The following is a 15384-nucleotide window of genomic DNA, read 5'->3' on the forward strand; positions in this document are numbered from 1 at the left end:
CCCAGCCGGCAACACAAGATGGCGGCCGCTAAGCCCAAGGCCGGAACAAAACCTTGGGACCCACCCCCAGGAACCCGGATGCAGGCGAACCGCGCCCATCATGAATCATGTATAATGCATGAATGAATTTGGGACTCGTTCGGTAGGAAGGGGAACAGCCCCACCTGGTGGATACTGTGGCAGTAACTAGAAAAACAGGTAAAACAAGAGGCCACGCCCCATCATGAATAATGAATAAATTGTTGCAGCTAGCCTGTCATAGAAACCAAGAAAGGACTTCAAGGCCTCGCTTCCTGATTATGAATTATGCATTAAGTCGTGTGGTTGGTTGACTGAGACCAGGAGACCGGAAAGCAGATGTTAAAACATGGAAGCCACACCCCACTGCTCATGAATAATGAATGACTGCAGAAGCCCGGAAGCCAAGCAGACCAAGGCCACATCTTATTTATGAATAATGCATGACGCCTAGTGGGCTGGAACAAAAGGGGCAGGCACGCCTATTGCAGCATCTAATACCCTGTGAGCAGGGAAATGGGGCTACTGCAGGGAAAACGCACTCCCCTGGCTCCTGAATAATGAATAATGGTGCTGCAGCGGCTCAACCTGGAGATTCAGAGAAGTCAAGAAAGGTCCCACCCAATTCATGAATTGTGCATGAGGCTGGATGGACAGAAACACTCAGGACAGCCCTCTCCCCAGCAATAGGGATTATACTATAGACAAGTCAACATGGCCACGCTTTCCTGTTTACGAATAATGAAAAACGACGTTTCAGAGCCACAGGGGAAAGCCAGGGGGAATGGGGCCCCTCCTCCGCACCCCCGACTAAGTGCTCAGGAACCAGGGCTGCCTCGGTCCAACTAAATCCAGACTCACTACATGCCTTTGGCAGGTGCCTCAATTTCCACAACTGTAAAATGAGGATAGTAGAACTCATCCACCTCACAGAGGTGAAACGTATTGTGAAAGTCAGAAAATACCAATTATGGAATGAGCTATAGAACTGTGCTGGCACAAGGCACTGTTCAATTCTTTAAAATATTATATACTAATATAAAGGACACATGTAAACATATATTTATATTAATACAGAATTAGTTATGAGTGAGGGTATCACAGCCACTAGAGAAAGCCCCAACTAGGGCCACTGTTTCCCTACACACAAAATGGGAATAATAACAGTAACTTACCTTGTGATGGACTTGAAATGAGTAAATATGTAGAAAGGGATTAGAATAAGTGCCTGGCACATAGTAAATGCTATATGACTAATAGTAGTAGTAGTACGATTAAATTGGTGGGGGAAGGGGCGCATTACGGCATTTGGTTAAAACTACAAACTCTGGAACTAGACTGACTGGATTTGAACCCTGGCTCAGCCACTCACTGTGTGACCTTAAGCAAATTACTTAGTGTTCCTGTGTCCCAGTTTCCTAACCTACCTCCTGAGACGGTTGTGAAGATCTCTTTTCTTTCTTTTGGGGGCGGCAGGCTGGTACAGGGATCGAACTCTGTACCTTGGTATTATCAGCACCATGCTCTAAGCAACTGAGCTAACAACCGGCCAGCCTTAATCTTCTTACCATTATCCTCATACCCATTTTTAAGGCTCACAGAAAGATTTGCCAAAGATCACACAACTGACAAGGATCAATGGAATTTGAATCCAGAGCCTCAGTTGATAATCTGGAATTACTGGGCCATAAGAAATGAACAATGCCTCATCCCTTCGCTAGACACAAGGCTTAAACCCTAGAACCTGTAAGGGAAAGCTGGCCGCGGATCGTGCAGATGAAGCTGTAAAAGCCACGCCACTCATGAAATAATGTACAGCGCCCTTAGAAAAGCCACTGAAAACTCGGGGCGCTACTCACCGTATGACTAATCAATGAATTCTAGTTTGCGTGGCAGACTTCAGAACACCCCTTCGGTACGCCAATACGCCCTCTGGTGAATAACTGACAAGCCTATACCTCCAGTGGACCAGGTGCTAAAGAGGAAAAAAATCTGCTTCCCGCCACAGCCCCGCCTCCTCATGAATAATGAATGAAGCCACAGCCAACCAAGACTCGTGGCACTCAGTCCGCTCAGGAAGAGCCTAGCAGAGAGGGCTCCGGCGTCCTTTCCTAGTCTGAGCTGGGGGCTCCTCTCCTAAAAACATGTGGGCCCCGACGCGTGCAGTCTCGCAGTCCCGAGTAGCCAAGCGCGGGGGGGACCTCATCATAGAACCAGAGGTCACAAAGGCTATATAGATACCTCCAACAATGCCACGTCGGTCCCGGACTTTGCCGCTATCACCAGGACCCGTCCTGAAACAAGCACTCCCCAAATTCCTTGACTAATAAACTCAAACTTCGCCTTCCCCTTGGGGAACATTCCAAATCCTGCCTCAGACAGAGTTCCCACACACGGACCCTAAGAGTCTCCCCAAACACCCCCCTAAACCCTGCCTCCGAGGGGTATAAACCTGGTTCCGAGGGGTACTCCCCCAAACAGACGTCCAAATCCCACCCCGGGGTCCCCAAACGCCTCCTCCGAAGGCTCTCCTCAAAAGCAGACACCCCCTAAATGCCACCCCGGGCTGGGTGCCTTCAAAGACGCCCATTAGGGGATCTCCAAAATTGGGATTAGGGAAGCGCCCTCCTCCAAATGCTGTCCAGGGGCTTGGGGGCACGATGCTCCAGCTCACCCCCTGTGCCGGGCAGAAGCCTCGCCTTCCTACTGGAGATGAACCGAAGCCACGGGGCAACGAAAGAGAAAACCACCTGCGCCGTACAAGAGGAGCCAGAGTTTGCGCGGAGCTCGGAAGCGCGGGGCCTTGGAGGCTCCCCCAATCCCCAGTCTGGGATGTGCCACAGATGCCGTGCTAGAGGGGAGCCGGCCCCTGCTCCCGCGCCACTGGTGCCCGTTTCAGACTCAGATTCCCCTACAAATTGTGGTCCGTCCCGAACGCGCGAGGCATGCTGGGGGTGGTAGTCCTGTCTGGCTAGTACCTGGTGCACGTGGTGGGCAATCAGCGGCCAGAATATGGGAAAATGTAAGCCTGGGGTGTGGAATTCCGGGAGCCGTGCTGTGGGGGTGGGGTGGCAGGGGGTGAGGAGGCGGAGGAAAAGGGAATGGAACGTGGTGGTGCCTCCACATGGAAAGGCATCATCATCCTACAGATGGGGAGAGTGAGGTTCAGGTGGCCAAACGAGTTTGTTCATTTGAGATTTACGGAGGGGAGGGAGGGAGGGGGGAGGGGGTAAGATTTATGGAGCTCAAGCTGTGGGCCCGGTGCTGGGGATTCTTCCTTGCCCTCATGGAACTGATATTCTAGTGAGAGAGGCAGACCATAAACATAACGAATAAGTAAAAAGTATAGTTTCACATATAAATATGTATATAATAGCTGTGACTACATAATATAAATTATATATAATAAAATGAATAACATAAAATGTAGTCCTTACAGGACATGTTTTATATAACATGATAGTGTCAATATGTAAATGATTTACATCTTAGTATATAATAATCTTGTATTAAAAATGTTATGTATATTATATATTGTGTGAATATATATTACATAGTTAAATATATAAGTAAATATTTATTGTATAGATATGACAACTGCTAAATGCTATGGAGAAAAATAGAACAAGGTAAGAGGAAATTTATGGAGACAAGTTGCAATTTTGACAGTGTGGTCAATTTTAGATAGTTTGCTCAAACATCACCTCACTGAACATCACCTCACTGAGGTAATGTTTCAGCAAATGTATTTAACAGAAAATGCCTTTATCACCTTACCCCAAATTCTGTATCTTATATCCTATCAACGACCTCCACATTTGTTATTTGAAAAAAGATTTATCGGGCCGGCCCGGTGGCGCACTGGAGAGTGCGCCGCTTGTGAGCGCGGCGGCTCTCCCGCCGAGGGTTCGGATCCCATGTGGAGACAGGTTCCCGCTCACTGGCTGAGCGTGGTGCGGGCGCAACACCGAGGGTTGCGATCCCGTTGCCGGTCAGTAAAAAAAAGACAAAAAGGAAAAAAAAAAAAAAGAAAAAAGATTTATCGAGCACTTACTAACTGCAGGGCACTGGGGACATAGCAAGGAGACTGACTACCCTTGCAATAGTCAAGAACACTCTTCCCTCAGATCTTTTCCTTCTTATTTATCTCTTGCCTCACTTCAGAGAGACCTTGCCTGATAACCCATCTAAAGTAGCCAGGGAATGCCTCTCTGAGGAGGAGCATGTGAGCATTGAGGGAATGCGAAGTGAAGAAGTGAGCCCTGTGTAGACACGGGGGAAAAGCATTCTGGGCTGAGGGTACATCAGGCACAAAGCCTCGAGGTTGGAAGAATCTTGGCCCATTTGAGGAAGAGCATAGAAGTCTGTATGGCTGGAGAGGAGTGAGGAAAGGAGAGCATCAGGAGATGAGATCCAGGGCCAGGTCAGGTAGGGTATTGTAAGCCAGGCTGAGATGTTTGGTTTTTATTCTAAGATCTGTGGGGAGCCACAGAAGGATTTTAAGCAGGGGAATCACATAATGTAAATTATGTTTTAGAATAAGCAGTCTAGACGCACCGTATGGAGAGAGAATAAAGCTGTAGGGGGAAGAGTGGAAGCAGGGAAACAGTGGAAGGGCTGCTGCAGGAGTCCAGGAAGTGATGATAGAGGATCAGATCAAGGTGGTGAAAGTGGAAGTGGTGAGGAGGGATTAGATTCTGGATTGATTTTGGAGATAAAGATGCCAGATGTAGGGTGTGAAAAACAGAGAGGAGTCATGGCTGACCCCCACCAGGTCTCCAGCCTGAGCAGCTGGAAGGAAGGATGGAGTTACTATCAACAAACATGGGAAATACTCCATTAGGAGCAGGTGTGGGGCAAGATCAGGAGTTCCTTTTTGGACATGTTAACATTTGTCTTCAAATGTATCAGTGGGAGTAATTGAGGCAGGATTTGGACTTTCACAAGCCAGAGAGTTGCATTGCCTCCAGCAATGTATGCTTGCCCATTCATTCATAGCTTCACATTCAAATCCATCCCTAGGGGGATGGATTTTTAGGAACTCTTTATGTATTAGCCTTTTTTTTTTTTTTTTTCTGGCTGGTGCTGGGATCTGAACCCTTGACCTTGCTTGGTTTTATCAACACCACGCCCTAACAGAGTTAGTTAACCCGCCAGCCTTAGCCTTTTTTTTTTTTTTAAAGATGACCGGTAAGGGGATCTTAACCCTTGACTTGGTGTTGTCAGCACCACGCTCTCCCGAGTGAGCCATGAGCCGGCCCAAGCCTTAGCCATTTTAAAATGGAGTCTTGAGGATGTGTGATTCAGACTGTACTGTGTGCATTTATTCCTGCTTCCAAGGTCTGGCATGTGCCAAACCTTGTTCTAAGCACTGGGGACACAGTGATGAGCAAGGCAGACAAAAGTCCCTTCCCTCATGGAGCTTCATTCTAGTGAGGGAGACAAAGAATATTACAAAATAAGGAAGGGCTAGCCGGTTAGTTCAGCGTCAGAGCATCGTGCTGATAACACCAAGGTCCAGGGTTCAATCTCTGTACCAGCCAGCCGCCAAAAAAAATAAGGAAAGTATAATAAGTAAGGTTTATTATAAAATTTATAGGAAAGTATTATAAAGTATAATAAATAAATAAGGAAAAAATATAGTACAGTCATGCACTGCATAATAATGTTTTGGTCAATGACAGACCGCATATATGGTGATCTCATAAGATTATATAGAGCTGAAAAACTCCTATGGCCTAGAGATGTGGTAGTCTTTGTAACATCATAGTACAAGGCATTACCTTTTCTGTTTTGATACAGATATTTACCATGGTGTTACCATTGCCTATAGTATTCAGTTACAGTCACATGCTGTACAGGTTTGTAGCCTAGGAGCAATAGGCTATAACCATATAGCCTAGGTGTGTAGTAAGTAGGTGGTATCATCTAGGTTTGTGTAAGTGGTGTTATGTTCACAAAATGATGAAATCTCCTGACAACACATTTCTCGGATCCAATCCCGTTGTTAAACGATCCATGATTGTATGTTACAAGTTGAGAAGTGCTATGGAGAAAAGTAACTCAAGAAAGGGGGCATAGGGAGTGTGGTGGGGGAGGGTTGGGGATTTTAAATGGGGCAGCCTCATTAAGGAGGTGACGTTTGAACATTCAGATGGCATGTCTCCTTCAGTCTAGAATGGTTCTTCAGCCTTCCCTTGACCTTCATGACCTTGACGCTTTAGAAGACTACAGGCCAGTAATTTTGTAGAATGTCCTTCAGTTTTGGTTTGTCTGATGTTTCCTCATGGTTAGATTCTGGTTCTGCATCTTGGGTAGGAAGACCGCAGAGGCGATGCTGTGTCCTTCTCATTTCAACCTATCAGGTGGCATATGACTTTAATACTGTTCCCTTCATTTAGATGGTGTCTGCTGTTTCTCTCCTGTAAAGTTACTATTTTCTCCCTGGGAATTATGAAGTATCTAATGGGGAGATACATTGAGTCTATGTAAATATCCTGTTCCTCAGCAAAATTTAACCCACTAGTTTTACCATCCATAGATTTTCTAACTCCATCATTAGCTAATATTTTATTGAGGATTTTCATATCTACAGGTGTAAGTGAAGTGGGCTTGAAATGTTCTCTTCTTGTTTTATCACATCTGTTTGAGGGATCAAAATTACAATAGCCTCATAAAATAGACATCTTTTGGGAGGGGCGGATGGGGAGAGGTTGGTCAAAGGGTACAAAGTTACAGTTAGATAAGAAGAATAAATTCTGGTGTTCCATTACACAGTAGGTTGACTACAGCTAATAATAATGTATCGTGTATTTCAAGATAGCTAAAAGACAGGATTTTTTTTTTTTTTTTTTTAAGATGACGGGTAAGGGGATCTTAACCCTTGACTTGGTGTTGTCAGCACCACGCTCTCCCAAGTGAGCTAAGCGGCCATTCCTATACATGGATCCGAACCCGTGGCCTTGGTGTTATCAGCACCACACTCTCCCGAGTGAGCCACTGGGCCGGCCCTAAAAATAATTTTTTTAAAAACACCTTTTGGGCCAAGCCCGTGGCACACTCGGGAGAGTGCGGCGCTGGGAGTGCAGCGACGCTCCCGCAGCGGGTTCGGATCCTATATAGGAATGGCCGGTGCGCTCACTGGCTGAGCGCGGTGTGGGCGACACCACACCAAGGGTTGCGATCCCCTTACCAGTCGCGAAAAAGACAAAAAACAAAAACAAAAACACCTTTTATTCTTTTTCTAATATCTAGAACAACTTTTATAAGATAGGAATTAACTGTCCCTTGGGAATTTGGTAGGAAGCACCCATAAAACCCATTCGGGCCCTTTTTTTTTTGGTGGGGAGAGGGAAGCTTTTGACTACCATTTTGATTTATTACTTATTGTGTGATTCAAGTAATGTTTCTTTACGGAACAGTTGTGGCATTTTATATTTCTCTAGGAACATATTCATTGCATCTAGACTTTCAGATATATTGCTTTCAAAAGCTCTGTTGCATTTGCATCTTCTGTCTTTAATTGGTCAGTCTTGCCAGAGGTCTGACTTTCCTCTTTTGTTTCAAAGATTCTGCTTTTGCTTTTATTAATGTCATTTTTTGCTTCCTGTTTCATCAGTTTCTGCTCTTCATTATAATTGTCCTTCGGTATCCTCAGGGGGATTGGTTCCAGCACCCTCCTCGGATACCAACATCTTAGGATGCTCAACCCCCTGATATGAAATGGCATATTTGCATAGAACCTATGTACATCCTCCTGTATGCTTTAAATCATCTCTAGATTACTTATAATACTTAATACAATGTAAACGCTATTAAATAGTTGTTACATTGTATTATTTGTATTTTACATTGTTGTATTTTTTTTTAACATTTTATATCTGCTGTTGCATCTGAGGATGCAGAACTTGCAGATACAGAAGTCCGACTGTATATCCTTCTATTTCTTGAGGTTTGTTCTGGTGGTCTTTTTCCAACTTTTTGTATAATTTACATATGATAAAACGCTCAGATTTTAATTATATAGCTTGTAGGATTTTTGCATAGGTATACACCTGTGTGACCAGCACCCCAGTCAAGATATGGAGCCTTTTCATCATTCCAGAAAGCTGCCTCGCAACCCTTTCCAGTGAATAACACCCTCCCCACCTCAACCCTGGCCTGACTACTATCATCGTAAATTTGTTCTGCCTCATTTAGAACTTCATATAAATGGAATCATACAGTATGTACTCTTTTGTGTCTGGCTTCTGTCACTCAACATGTTTGTGAGGGGCCGGCCTGTGGCTCACTCAGTAGAGTGCGGTGCTGATAACACCAAGGCCACGGGTTCGGATCCCATATAGGGATGGCCGGTTCGCTCACTGGCTGAGCGTGGTGCTGACAACACCAAGTCAAGGGTTAAGATCCCCTTACCGGTCATCTTTAAAAAAAAAAAAAAAAAAACATGTTTGTGAGATTCACCTATGTTGGTATTTGTATCAGCATCTGGGAGCAGTGTCCTGGGGTGGGAAGATGGAAAGGAATGTGGGGTCATCTCAGGTACAAAGCACACCCATCCTGAGACTGAGGCTCAGTAGCCTCCTTTTATTCCTATTTCCTTTCTCTCTCCCTTCCCTCTCTTTTCTCCCACCCCCTCCCCTGACTGGGCAACACCCTCCACCCTAGATCAGCACTACCGCACCTCTAGGGGCCCCTTTCTTTCTAATGCCACCTCCCACAACTGTTGCAGGGTGATGTCACAGTGCATATTAATAAATGGGTGAGGAGCTTCACACCAATTGCTCTTCCAGCACCACCTCCCTACCACCCTCTTGTCTCATGAGCATGTATGTGGGGGAAGTGGGTGTTTCCTGGCCCCATTTCACAGCCCAGCACTGAGGCCTAGAAGACGGCAGCCACAGCTTGGTGTTCTATTGCATCCACAACCTCTGTGCAGAAGCACATCTTTAGGAATCACAGGTTGCAGACCTGTCAGCAGTGACTGGAAGGGTGGGGCGCTGTGGTAATAGCCACAGAAAGGATGGGGACGAGAGTGGACCTGAATTGTCCTCCCAGGGGCATCCCTTGGGACCTGGGATTTGTAGGCTGAGCTTCCTCTATTTCCACCCCTCTGTGGTCATCAGCATGTAGAAGGCCACAGGTCAGCTGGTACCTGAGTGTCCGTTGTCTTCTACTTGGAGATGCCTGAGGGCATTGTCCTAAGACCCAGGGATGGCACAGTGCAAGAGGTTAGCTTTGGGACTGCAGACCAAGTGCAGCTGGGGTGCTGTGAGGACAGGGAATGGGGGAGGAGTTCCCAGTCTTGGCTCTGACCCAGGGGATTTCAAGCCTGGTGGTGCTGTACTTTCTGGTACAACATGATCTGCTGGACCCCAACAAGGGAGAGAGGGGACATGACCAGGATCTTGTGGGTTGGGGCACAGGCCAGAACCCCATGTTCTAGTAGCCACCATGTGCCAGACACTATGAATGCCACTACTGCCACTCACCCTGACAAGGCCCCCTGTCCATCTGTTGTGTCCCCATGTCTATGTGGGCCACAAACCACACTAGGGCATGAGAAAGAGATATCAGATGTAGACTTTTTAACTTTTATTACAAAAAACACATGATACCAGCCCAATTTTCCAACAAAAGTCACCAACTCCAAGTTTGATTTGGTCTGGACTTCTCTGGCTGGGGAGTGGGCTGGCAGATAGGAACAGGGCCTTCCTCAGACTACCCAACACTTCATCTTCTCCTGCCTGGGGATGGACACCCAACATATACAGAAGTCACTCTTGCAGTTGCTCATTGGGCCTCGTTGAAGCGGGTCACCATTGTCTTGTGCAGTGTCTCCTTGTAGGACTCAGTTGAGGTAACCCCATAGGAGCTACCCCGGGCACCCAGGCCAGAGCCCCGCACCCGTGTCTGGGCCTGTGTGAGGGAGGCAGGTTCTGTCAGGCTGGTGGGGGACGCAGTGGCGAGCACTGGGGGACAGGGATGGGGATTGTGCGAGACTCACTTCGATAGGTGTTACAATGCCCTGCTTCTTGCGGCCGAGGCCACTGCCCTCTTTCCAGCCCATGGCCTGGAGCATGCGACTGCCAATGTTGTCACTGCCCAGCCCATCCCGAGTAGGCTGCTCAAAGTCTCTGCAGGGGACAGTGTACATCAGTGAGCAGCTGGCCTCCAGCCCCAGGCCCCTTCCCCTGGCCCTGAGCACTCACACGGAGGCTGTGGATATGCCACCATACTTCCTCCTCTTGGGCTCTGGCGGCTCGGGGATGCCATACTTCTCTCTGCGTTCAGCTGCACGGTCCCGGTACTTCATTTGCTGAAAGTTTGTGTGTGTGTGTGTATGTGTGTATGAGCGCTGGGGAGCTGGTCACTGTTTTCAGGAAATATGGACATGGGTAGGGGTGGGGTCCCACAGGGAGCTCAATCTAGCTAACAGGTCCCAGGTCCTGAGGGTCAGGACATGATGGGTGCAAGCAGCCAGACTGGGGGACCTGCGAAGCCTTGTGGGGATAGGATGTGAGATGACCGATGGCAGTCAGGCTGTACCTCGCTAAGGAACTTGAACTCCGGCTCCCTGAAGGGATAGGAACTGGGAAAGGACAGAGGGGATGGAGTCCAGAAATGGGTCACACCTCACCTCCATGTCATTTTTCTCAAGTGCTTCTAGTTCATTCTCTGACAAGTGGGCTCGCCGGTGAATCTCAAGGTTTTGCTGCAAGGGGGATAAGAAGGAGTGAAGTGGCTGGGCTGGGGTGGGCCAAGTGCCAGGATGCCCAGGCAACCCTCACCCGTCACCTTGTGAAGCCCCGAGAGCTGCTGGTGCCGGATAAGCGCCTCCTTGCTGGGGAACTGGCGCCGGCAGAGCAGACAGGCCAGCTTCTGCCAGTCAGTAAGCTTCTCCTCCCGCTCGGGGCCCCCACGTTCCTGCTCCTCTTCACTGTCGCTCTCCCCACTGTAGGCTGCCACCAGCCCCCGCGGTGGGCTCTAGTGAGGGTGAGAGTGGGCGGTCAGGCCTGGGCAGATCAGAGTTCCCTGCCTCCTTCTGCCCCAGGCACTCACTGGGCGGTCATCGCTGGCCAATTTCGGGAGATCCATGCTGGTGTGCTGTCTCTCGGCTAGTGCTCCCTGGGGTGGAGGGACACAGAAATTCAGGGACTCCAGGGAGTAATGACAAGATCATAGGGGGGAAAACAGATGGATGGCCACAACAGACCTTCTTCTCGAGAATGGCATAGCCAGCATCTGCAGTGGCCGACTCCCGCCTTTCGTCATCTCTCAGGGAGCTGATAGGTTGAAAGCTGTTTTTGAAGTTTTCTTTTTGCTTGTTGAGACTACGGGCCCAACGTTCCATGTCCTTGGCAATCTGGGGGTGAGGGTGGGGGTGAGGCTTCCAGAAGCCTCAAGCTGCTGGGGCCATCGACCCACTGCACTCACAGCAGCCCACCACCTTTCCTGCCCTGCTGCCTCATGTCCGGGCTGACTGCCTACATGTCTGTCAAGGCTGAGCCACCGTAACAGGCTTCACTTGGCCTCTGGGATCCCACCCTTGCCCCTCTCTCAAAGCACAACACTCTTTTACAAACACCTTCCCTCCCCCCAACACCCACCTTAAAACCCTTCCTTAGCTCCCCATCACACCAAGAATAAACCCAAACTGATGACCATGGCCCGCGAGGCACTCGGCACCCTGGCCCCTATTGACCTCATCTCTGAATGCCCCCACCCCGTGTCCCCACCCCCTTTGCTTTGCAATGACAGGTGACAGAAGCAGTCTGGGCACGGTGGCTGGCCCATATAGAAGGCAGACAACAGGAGATGGAGACAGAACAAGCAGAAAGTGAGAGAGGTGGCAGTGCAAGTCCCCAGTGCTCCTCATCAAACCCCTCTCTAGCTGTGGCCCCTTCTGACAGGCACCCACACCATCACGTCTGCAGCGTGCTTCCACTTTAGCATTCTAAAATGCATAGAGTATTCGTTTGCATTTTAATTTACATGCATGATGCCATGCCATCTTCCATATTCCAAGGCTCCCCCTATGCACACCACCATTTTTAGAACTCAGCAGGGATGTTTAGTGCTTGCTTCTAAATGTCACACCCAGACTGTCATACTCTTTCTCTACAGACACTGAGGTTCCCCCCAGATGCCCACTACCACAGAACACTGCAATGGCTCTTTGCCTGCCCACCTCCTTATGGGCCTGTGAGAATTTCTCTGGGATACATAAGCAGTTGAGCATCCCTAACCCAAAAATCTGAAATCTGAAAGTCAACTGGACATCCCTAATATAGGATCCAAACCCGTGGCCTTGGTGTTATCAGCACCACACTCTCCTGAGTGAGCCACGGGCCGGCCCTTAAAATCTGAAACTCTTTGAACACTGACTTGACACACAAAGGTCATACTCAAAGGAAATGCTCATTGGAGGATTTTGGATTTTTGGAATATGGATGCTAAACTAGTTAGTATAATCCAAATATCCCAAAATTCGAAAAAAATCCAAAATCCGAAACACTTCTGGTCCCAAGCATTTCGGGTAAGGGAGACTCAGCCTGTACATCCACCAGCAGCATGTGAGGTTCCCACTAAGGGACAGAGGCAAGCTGACAGGACTCATTTGGATGGCACAATTCATCTCACAGGTGGGTAGCCCTGCCACGTACCGAGGAAACTGCTCTGGCTCAAGGCCACGTAGCAAAGACTGGAGTTGGACCAGGGGCCTGATCTGTCTGGAGCAGTTACTACCCACATCTACATCCACCCACCACCCCAGCCCCCTCAGCAACAGATGGCAGAGATGACACAGTCACTGCTGGACCCTCTGTGTTCACCTGTTGGGCTGTCTTAGTCTTGTGCTTCTCCTTCTTCTCTTTGCCTTCCTTTGAGGGTGCCCCCGTCTCCTTATGCCCATCAGCGGACTGCTCCAGGGCAGGAACATAGGTCCGCCTCTCCCCATCCCAGTACAGGTACTGCTGGCTCTGAGCATTGTAGTAATACTAGGGGCGGGGCGGGGGGGGAGAGGAGGCATGAGGGAAGACCTTGGGAAGGCGACCTGCAGGGTCAGCTGCCCCTGACCCGGGCTGCCTTATCACCTGGGAGTTGGGGTCATAGTAGAGGCCAGTCTGGGGGTCATAGTAGTAGCCAGATGTTTCATCATACTGGTAGGTGGAGACATCAGGGACAGCTGCGGGGAGAAGGGGAGAGAGGTCACACTCCTCCCTGCTTTGTTAAGAACTCCCCACCCCTTACCCACCGGCTGCAGCTACTCACGGTACTGGCTGTAGGACTCCTGGGTGGTGGGGCTGGTGGCCGGTGGTAGGGCGGAGCTGGGATGTGTGGGGCTCTGGAGCTCAGACTTGAGTACAGCGGGTGATATGATAGTGTACGACTGGTCATGGGGCAGACACAGGCACAGGACTCAGTGTCTGCCAATGCCACCCCTGCCTACCCAGGCTGCCCCCTGCCTTCCCAGGACACTGCTACAGCTCACTCACCTGGCTATTGGGAGCAGCACCCTGGCTGCTGCTTGCCTCAGCTGCAGACTGTTGGTAGATGCCAGGGGCAGCACCAGGCTGGGCACGGGAGAAGGCCTGCAGTGACACAGAGTCTGCCCCGGGCTCTAGGGAAGCCTCGGGACCTGTAAGAAGGGAAAAGGAGGGATAAGAATGCCTGTGAATGGTGGGACCCGGAACTCCATGCCTGCTGGCCCCCACCAAGGCTCAAGGCTCACCTGCTCCAGCTGGGTCCCCTTTGGTTCCAGTGATGCCAGGGCCCTTGGTGCCCTTGAGGTAGCCATGGGCATAGAGGGAGGACTCTGTGCCCTGGCTGCCACCATAGCCCTCATCCTGTTGATAGTAGCTGTACTCAACTGGTGGCTCCTCAGGGGTGGCCCAGGCACCATCTCCACCCTGGGAGGCCTGAGGGGCAGGTGGAAGGGGCTCATTAGAACAGGAAGGGGCACAGGGGATAGAGAACCTGCTAGAAGCATCTGTCCTACACATGGGGCTAATGTTTCTATCTGACAGAAAAGCACGCATCCTTAAGATAAATGAAATGTGAGGGGCGCCCAGGCACAAGAGAACAGGGCAGTGACAAAAACAAGATTGAAAAAAAAGACACATGCCAAGCTCCCAGGGCTGACCATGGTGTGTGTGGTGCGTGTACTGGGTGTCAGACCAAGGAAACCACCACCCTCCCGGTTCTTTATTCTTTTCTCCCAATTATCCTTCAACCACTTATAAATTCCTTTTTATTCAGGACTATGATATATACATTACATATATATGAAATATGGAATATACTGTACCAATTCAGGACAATAAAAAACCCCACCAAACAATGCCAACCACAACAGTGTTATAAACGAGTGCCTGGGAGGTGACTGCAGTGGGGACGGAGTAGGCATGTACCAGGGGGTCTAGAGAGTAGGGAGCAGGGAAGAGGGGCCCACACCAGCCACTGCAGGGGAGTTTTGTGTCCGCAGAGAGCAAGCCAGCCCTCCTGCTCACAGAGCGGGTGCAGGAAGGTTGAGGAAGCCCAAGTATTGGGGTGCTGCAGGCAGAGGGGGTCTGAGTACCTGTGAGATGGCCCACTGGGCTGCAGCGATAGCAGTGCTGGCCACAGAGGCAGCATTGATGCGACTGCCTTCATTGGAGGCCATGTCCCTGGGGGAGGATGTCAGAGACTGGGAATGAGATGGGAGACCTGGAGGTGGGTGCCCCAGGCCAGGGGCAAGCTGGAGAGGGACACAAGTGGGGCTGACCTCTTAGAACCCTTTGCAAACTCCACGTTGATGGTCTTGCCGTCGATGGTGAGCGGTGGGTGGAGGGCCTGCAGGATCTGCAGCAGCTGGGCTGCCTCCTGTGGGAGGAGGGGCAGCAGGGAGAGAAGGGTCAGGCCCGGGGAGGCCCCCGGCTCCATTGCCCCGTTTTCAGGATTGGGGCCGCGCAGGGGAGGGGGCCGGGAGAAGGGTCCCTCCTCCCCACCCCGGGGGCCGGGACCCTGGCTGCCCGGCCCCCCCCTGTGCCGCCCTCACCACGATGGTGGAGAGTTGGATGAAAGCAAAGCCACGGTTCAGCTGGGTCTGCTTGTCCTTGATGACACGCACATTGGAGGAGGACAGCACCGCGTAGGGTGCCAGGGCCCCTAGGATGGAGTCCATGGTGCTGTGTGGGTTCAGGTTGCGCAAAATGATGGCTGTGGGGAGGGGCTCAGCATTAGGGGGCACCGATGCTCTGCTCCAGCCCACCCTGCGGAGGCCCCTGCTCCCTCTCCTCTGGCCTCCATGCCTCTGCACCTGCTGCTTCCTCCCCTCCTGGATAAACTCTGCATCTGGTCAGTCCAGATGCCAGCCTGGTTGCTCAT

The 15384-nt window shown here is 50.1% G+C and overlaps 2 protein-coding genes across 6 annotated transcripts in view; both read right to left on the reverse strand.

The window, feature by feature from the left end:
- UBA1 (ubiquitin-like modifier activating enzyme 1) overlaps positions 1 to 2821 on the reverse strand; it is a 23243-nt gene extending 20422 nt beyond the window's left edge. Inside the window, exon 1 of the mRNA XM_008574999.1 lies at positions 2693 to 2821. The gene's annotated coding sequence lies outside the window, so the exon portion shown is untranslated. The remainder of the gene's footprint in view (positions 1 to 2692) is intronic.
- Positions 2822 to 9590: 6769 nt separating this feature from the next.
- RBM10 (RNA binding motif protein 10) overlaps positions 9591 to 15384 on the reverse strand; it is a 28655-nt gene continuing 22861 nt past the window's right edge. For 3 of the 5 annotated variants that reach the window (XM_008575003.1, XM_008575001.1, XM_008575005.1), the window contains 15 exons: positions 15056 to 15216; positions 14783 to 14880; positions 14597 to 14684; positions 13751 to 13937; positions 13515 to 13657; positions 13291 to 13408; positions 13113 to 13204; positions 12852 to 13016; positions 11234 to 11383; positions 11080 to 11145; positions 10816 to 11004; positions 10658 to 10732; positions 10230 to 10336; positions 10025 to 10154; positions 9591 to 9936 (listed from right to left, as the gene is read on the reverse strand). In XM_008575003.1, the coding sequence (XP_008573225.1) occupies positions 9811 to 9936; positions 10025 to 10154; positions 10230 to 10336; positions 10658 to 10732; positions 10816 to 11004; positions 11080 to 11145; positions 11234 to 11383; positions 12852 to 13016; positions 13113 to 13204; positions 13291 to 13408; positions 13515 to 13657; positions 13751 to 13937; positions 14597 to 14684; positions 14783 to 14880; positions 15056 to 15216 (1895 nt within the window). In that variant the 3' untranslated portion in view covers positions 9591 to 9810. The remainder of the gene's footprint in view (positions 9937 to 10024; positions 10155 to 10229; positions 10337 to 10657; positions 10733 to 10815; positions 11005 to 11079; positions 11146 to 11233; positions 11384 to 12851; positions 13017 to 13112; positions 13205 to 13290; positions 13409 to 13514; positions 13658 to 13750; positions 13938 to 14596; positions 14685 to 14782; positions 14881 to 15055; positions 15217 to 15384) is intronic. The other 2 variants (XM_008575004.1, XM_008575002.1) reach the window with 1 other exon arrangement.

Source organism: Galeopterus variegatus, unplaced genomic scaffold, assembly GCF_000696425.1.
Source record: "Galeopterus variegatus unplaced genomic scaffold, G_variegatus-3.0.2 Scaffold1127, whole genome shotgun sequence".
NCBI classification, from domain to species: domain Eukaryota; kingdom Metazoa; phylum Chordata; class Mammalia; order Dermoptera; family Cynocephalidae; genus Galeopterus; species Galeopterus variegatus.